This window comes from Grammomys surdaster, unplaced genomic scaffold (genome assembly GCF_004785775.1).
Source record: "Grammomys surdaster isolate TR1022 unplaced genomic scaffold, NIH_TR_1.0 167, whole genome shotgun sequence".
Taxonomy (NCBI): domain Eukaryota; kingdom Metazoa; phylum Chordata; class Mammalia; order Rodentia; family Muridae; genus Grammomys; species Grammomys surdaster.
Genome location: NW_021604615.1, coordinates 8,002,202 through 8,008,874, shown reverse-complemented (window position 1 = coordinate 8,008,874; position 6,673 = coordinate 8,002,202). Strand labels below are relative to the sequence as shown.

The 6,673-nt window shown below is 48.3% G+C and overlaps 1 protein-coding gene across 3 annotated transcripts in view; it reads right to left on the bottom strand.

The window, feature by feature from the left end:
- Positions 1–685: 685 nt before the first annotated feature.
- Tmco3 (transmembrane and coiled-coil domains 3) overlaps positions 686–6,673 on the bottom strand; it is a 36,086-nt gene continuing 30,098 nt past the window's right edge. For 2 of the 3 annotated variants that reach the window (XM_028766282.1, XM_028766283.1), the window contains exons 12-14: positions 3,389–3,468; positions 2,399–2,548; positions 972–1,462 (exon numbers count right to left, since the gene is read on the bottom strand). In XM_028766282.1, the coding sequence (XP_028622115.1) occupies positions 1,349–1,462; positions 2,399–2,548; positions 3,389–3,468 (344 nt within the window). In that variant the 3' untranslated portion in view covers positions 972–1,348. Of the gene's footprint in view, positions 1,463–2,398; positions 2,549–3,388; positions 3,469–6,673 lie in introns of all 3 variants that reach the window. The other variant, XM_028766281.1, reaches the window with a different exon arrangement.

Below are 6,673 nucleotides of genomic sequence, written 5' to 3'. Positions count from 1 at the left end.
GATCTGATGCGCTCTTCCGGTGTGTCTGAAGACAGCTACAGTACACTCATAAATAAAATAAATAAATCTTTTAAAAAATATATACCAACTAAATTCCAAAGTTAGAACTTAAACATCTTTGAAATGCATTCATTTGGTCTTTAAGAACTATATGATGGCATAAAAAAAAAAAAAGAACTATATGATGACATATGAATGATCCCTATAAAAAAAACATTGGTGGGGGATGGAGAGATGGCTCAGCAGTTAAGGGCACCCATTGTTCTGGAGAGGACCCAGGTTTGGTTTCCAACACTCACACAGCATCTCACAATCACCCATAACTCTAGGTCCAAGGCATCCAACCAACCTCCTTCTTCTCACTTCCTCAGACACCAGGAACACACGTAATGCACATACATACATACATACATACATACATACATACATACATACAAGTAAATCTAAAATTAAAAAAACATTGGCTAGATTTTGTCAATAATTAGTTCAACACCAAAAATCTAACTTAAAACTTGAGATTGTTGGAGGCTGGAGAGATGGCTTGTGGGTTAGGGGGCTGGCTGCTCTTCCAGAGCACCTAGGTTCAGTTCCCAACACCCACATGGTAGCTGATAACTACAACCCCAGTCCCTGGGGATCTGGCACCCTCATGTACACACACGCACACAGTCAAAGAACCACATAAAAATAAGTAAATTTTTTTAAAAAAATGGGATGCTCAGTAAGTTCCAAATAATTATACCCTGGTCATAAATGGTCTTTATTTAAGAATTCATATTCCTGTGATTCAAAATCAAGTATCTTAAAAGTGAAACTAATAAAAATCAACATGAAAATGTTTTATTTAAAATAGCTACAAGAAGCAAGAGGACATTGAAGTTTTAAAGATCAAAAGTAAGTTTCCAAGCTCAAAAATAAAATTAAAATTTTATATTGCTATTATGTTTAATAACAAATATTTGACCAACAGATTATAATTGTACAATAAATAAAATGGCTTGCAACTTTTTCTTCTTTACCAAAAATCATAAGCTGATAAATTAACAAGTGGAAGTTAATACTTTTCATTAAAAAAGGCACATCCAGGCAAAATAGTTCAGGTGATTGTAAAATGCAGTGTTAAAACTCTGTACATAATCAACTGACTGCAAATAAATTACTCTGGAAAATTCTTAAACATGACAGGAGAGTCTTTTAAAATGCAAGCAAGCATAGGACTCTGCCCCTTGGTCGGTGTTACTCTGTCTCTGATGGGAAGCCAGCGGAGAGGTGCAGCAGCCGACCATCTCAGGACTGGAAACCCCCAGGGAAGGATCCCCGCCCCACAGTCTGTGGTCATCTCGTGCTGTCAGAGACTTGACCGCCTCTCTGGTCTCGGCACACACTTGGTGATGGCTGCTTTCCACAGCACTGGGGCAAGTAAGAGGCTAAGTGTGGTCACACTTAGGATAAGGAGGTACACCTGCAACAGGCAAACGGGCACAGTCACCAGAGTTCCAGGAGGTAGAGCATACAGCCTACGTGTCTCACTGAGCATCAGGAGGTCCTGCATGTTCAGAGGACACCTTGAGTAGCACACGTTGAGAGTGTGGTCCCATTGAGTGTTGGGAGGTATGCTGTCAACCGGAAGCATAGCCATCTTTAAAGAGAGGGGAAATTCTGCCACAGGCCAGAAGACATTTGTAGTGGGAAGAACTGGGTAGGATTTGACCTCTGATGGGAAGCTGTGGTAAGTTCTGGTAAATTCCAGGGGAGCAGCCTAGTTTCATTGCTGGCCTGAAGGTGAGCCCTAGGGGCCTCACACATCAAAGGGACTCAGACTGGACCCATCCTTTCCCCATGATGCAGCTCTGCATCCGGTTCAGTGATGCCTCATTCATTCACTAGAAACCTCCACAGTGCTCCTACTGTGTCCCTGACACTGCTGCTTCCTCACACTCCTTACACAGAGACTGCAGATGTTCCACAGGCCTCCCTGTGTGTCAGTGGGAGCCTCTATTGTAGGGTCAAGATAACAGCCCGTCCCAGCAGATATCAGCCTGTTAATTATAGTGCTATAAAGAAGAATGGCATCACTTCTTGGCCTTTGGACTAAGATCAAATATAAAAGACAACAGCAGGATTAACTAGTTATTTCCACCTAAGAAATCCAACATCTTCCTTCTATGAGGAGGAAGCAGCCAGGCCCAGCTTCCATGACTCCACCAAAGGCCTCCTTCCGGGTCAGCTTAGTGCACACTGAGAGTGTGCTGCTGCCCTGAGCCTGGTGTGCCTCAACTACCAAGTCAGTCAGGGGCGGAGGGCGTGTTGGGGGGTGTTCACTCTTTGCCTAACTGCTTGCACTGAAGCATTCCGTGCTCCACAGGGCTCTCACTTCAGTCAGGTTATAGACTCTCACCTCTCTGGAGATGATGCCTGCTCTCCGTGCTCGACTCCCCAGAACGAAGGAGAACTCGCTGACCTGTGCCAGCCCAGCAGATACGATCCACTTGATGTACTGGCTGCTCCTTGGCAGGATGAGAGACAAGACCAGCACTGCCAACACAAACTGTGAGAATAGTTTATCGAATCACTAATCGTGACCAGAGGCTGGACAAAATCGCTCTCATAATACAAAACCGAGATGGAAAAAGACCATCAATGGCTACCATTGCTTCTAGTCACAAACCAACTAGGAAGGCACGCACAGTGGCACATCAGATACCCACCCGGAAGGCACAAGATAAATAGATAAACTACCAAATTCATCTAGAACAAGAAGGCAAAATAAAAGGCTTGGATTCATTGACAGAAAGTAAGCCTTCCCCCAGCGAGTTGAATGGATAGCATTAAATATTAAGTGGTCAAGAGGAAGATCCAGTCCACACGAGAGACGGTCTCCGGTGAGCAGCCAGGAACTGGTGGGCAGCTCAGCACTAGCGACTCACCAGATACTGCTAAATAGGCAGTCACTCTGTGACTTAGGCATCACTACAGGCAACACACTGATTGGTGGCCACGTGGATGGCCATTTGAAAATGTCCACTTGATTTCCTGTGTGCTGACATACACCACCATCAGGGAGGAGGCACGGGCTGCTCCTTAGACTTGTTCGGAACAAGCCTGCAGATCTAGAAAGATGCTCCCTGACCTGACTCCTGGCAATTCCCAACACCCCAGTTCTGACATAACACATCATCCTGACAGCCTAACTACTGGCCCAGACCTGCCCCCTTGGGAGGGTATGGGTCAGCAGTGTCTCCACACAGTGGCACTTGTAGACACGAGTGCCACTGGGGCTTTGCAGGATTTATGCAGCTGCTGGCTGGAAATGGGGACTAATGAGAAGTGCTCTCCTGTGTAATACGTGTGAGACTTCAGCTGTGAGTTCTAGGAGAAAGCCTCATACCTTCATGATGACCACGGACAGCGTGAGGAATACCAGCACAGTCAACTCATAGATCACAAAGGTGGGGAACACATGAAGCCCTGTGGGAGACAGAGACAAGACGCCTCAGAACAGGGTCCGGATAGCTCGCAACTGTAAGTCTACACCTCTACCATTCTAATTAAACCTGTTCTTGTAGAGGATTAAACTAAAACCCATGCCCTTCTTAGTGCTTTGGCAAGCTGTGTTCCTCTTCTAGGCAGAGAGGGAGACACAGCAGCCCTCCCCCATCAGGCCACGAGAAAGAGTTGGGAACTGTCCCACACCTACATAGTCTTTGTCATTTCTCACTTGGCTCAGATAGGGAAGAACCAGTGGGGTGCACCTTGCTTCTCTTTGTCCCCTGTTCCTGCAGAGAGGGACAGGCGGCTGCAGGTGGGAGTGTCTGCCCGCTTGGAGCTTTGTCATCTTCTCAGGAAAACACTGGTACCTGGAGGCCTGCTTCCCCATGGGAGGCTCTGCCCTGAGTCAACCGCTCAGTACACTCCGTCTGTCCGCAGCCTCCGTCTGTCCGCAGCCTTGCAGACCATGTTTCTGCTTTACTCGCTCACAATCACAACTGTGTGGGTGCTCCCTTTCTCTCCTAGATAGTTTCTTATTCCTGAGACACGGGGATGCTTCCTCAAAGCAGTTTAGACTCTGGCATGCATCCGCCTGGCCCTCCAGCCTCTCTAGCGGTATGCCTGACCCCTCTGGAACTCTCTCCTCTACTTCTGGCTTCATGTGGTGTAGCTTCCCTCCTAGGGACCTGTCCTCAGAGGTTGTGTTAGAGATCAGACAGCTGCCTCAGACTTTCAGTGGATCTCTCACCTCTTCTCGCCACATTCCTGGATGTCACTTATGTCCCCTAAGGCCATGAAAAGCATCTGGGGGTCTCTTCTGCCAGCTGGCCATAAGTCCTATAGGCTGCCACAGCCCTGGACACCCAAAGCCTGTACCAGCAGCCCATGCAGACTCTCTTGGTGATGTCAAAGTTTAGATATTCCTGGTGTCACAGCCCGTCTACACAGGTATAACTGAGTCTGCAGCAGTGTGTGGTACAGTGATAGTCATGCCGACCAACAACCACCACAGCCGGTGGAGAGTCCCCAGGTTGAGCCCACAGGGGACAGGTACAACCTAGGTATTGGGCACTTAATCTGTCTGCCTAGATTCTTGCCTGCAAGCCATTCAGGGAGAGCAGTCTTTTCCAGCTGAGCTGTGGGTAACCGCTGACTGACTCCTATCTCTCCCATGGAATGCCATGTGCTGGGCATTACCCTCGCCTCTCCACCCCAGGCTTTCCCGGGATCCTCCCCTGGGGAATGCTGTGCTTCCTACCCTAGTTCTGATGGCTCTCCTGGGATGATGTCATCTGTTTAGAACATCCACAAAGGGAGTTCCAGCACTGGGCTATAGCTGAGAACCCTGTCCAGGCCCCTAACCCAGAGCCCCTCTGCTCGGTGGACAGTCTTTTTCTTGCCCAGATGCGTGTGAAGGAACATCTGAGAAACAGAATCCACCAAGAAAAATCTGCATTTCAACAACTTGGCCACAAGCATCAGTGACAGGGGGGTGAGCTGCCAGTTGTATAGCCGCTGTCGTTTCCGCTCATGGCAGACTTCACATGCTTAGTACAGTGTAAGGTAACCTCTGTAGGCTCTGACACTGGACGGCCGGTCACTTGGTCTCAGTGTACTTGCGCCCTCATGGATCCGTAAGTATGGACTTGAGAGGCAGGTCGAGTGAAGTACATGGCCGGCCTTATGTTCAGTATGCTGATGCCTGGGCCACAGATGTGAGGCCTGTAAGATGCTCCCAAGCAGATCTCATAAGGTGTGTGTACATCAGCTGCTAGGCCCTGCCCCAGAGTCGGCTTAATCTCAGGTAGGATCCTCCTTTGCCCAGGAGGGATGGGATACTCGAGACCGGACCAAGTGGTTGTGCCACTCAGAGAACTAAATGAGGATGGCAGAGGTGGCAGTCAGCAGCCGCTCCTCTCTAGAGACACGGGCACAGCAGCATGCTATGCACTTATCTACGCCCTACAAAGTTTCAGGCTGAAACTTTCTTGAGAGGTGACCATCTGGAGTCAGCCTGTAGGAGGTGAGGATACAGGGGTGAGCCCCAGCTGACAGGGCTGTCTAGTGAGAGGGAGTCCATGAACATTGTTTTTTATTATAGAAACTTTGAGGCATGAGAGAAATATCTATTGTTTGAGGGACCTGGTTCTTTAGTAATAGCATCCCAAGCTAACATGACAGAAATGTGTGAATGGGGCTGTGTCCTAGAAAAACTTCATTTATAAAACAGGTGACAGACTAGGCTGGGACATTGACCAACCCGTGTCGCTGGTCAGAAGATGGGCCACGAAACCTGGTGCTACATCTACGCCATGCTCGCTGGCCGGATAACCCCGGGTCACGAAACCTCCGGCCTCAATAGCAGCTCTCACTTCCCCAGCAGCCTCAGGGTCTTCCCTCAACACAGCAAGCCCTTCCTCACCAAGGGCCATAAGCTGCTCCCTGTTCCTCGTGCCCTGCAAGTGTGATCCCTTTCAGATGCACGCTTGTTGGCCAACGTCCTGGGGTCGCTACTGTTTCCATCTAGCAGATGTCCCTGAACTTGCTAACATGCTACACCAGGCGTCTGCCTCACTCAACTCATGGCTGAGCTGTCACCTGGTGGAGTAGATGCCATTTATGTGGCCAGAGCCTTGAACAGAAAGACTCAGTGACCAGTGGTGGAATGGCCAGCAGTGTGTTCATTCCTTTGGAAATTAACTTGAATTCCCTTGACGAACGTCGCATAAAGAACCAAAGAAAACACACATGGACTTATTAACCTGATTTGAAGATTGTGAAGAAGGTGTTTCTGTTCAAATAACACACTAGCAGAGTTCTGCGTTTAACAGCCTATTCTAGCGCTGGAGAGATGGGTCAGCAATGAAGAGCATGTACCGCTCTTGCAAAGGAGCCGAGTTTGGTCACCAGCACCTATACTGGGTAGCTTACAACCAGCTCCAGCTCCAAAGAGCACTGGCACCATGTGCAGACACCCACACAGACGCATGCACATAACGAAAAACAAAGCAAATCGTAAAAAAAAAATGCCACTCCAAAATCTAGATAGTTTCTGGGTGTGGTAGCATATACCTTTAATCCTAGCACTCAAGAGGCAAGAGGCAGGCAGCATCTCTGTGAGTTTGAGGTCAGTCTGTTTACATATTGAGTTCCAGGACTGCCAGGGAGAGAGAGAGAGAGAGAG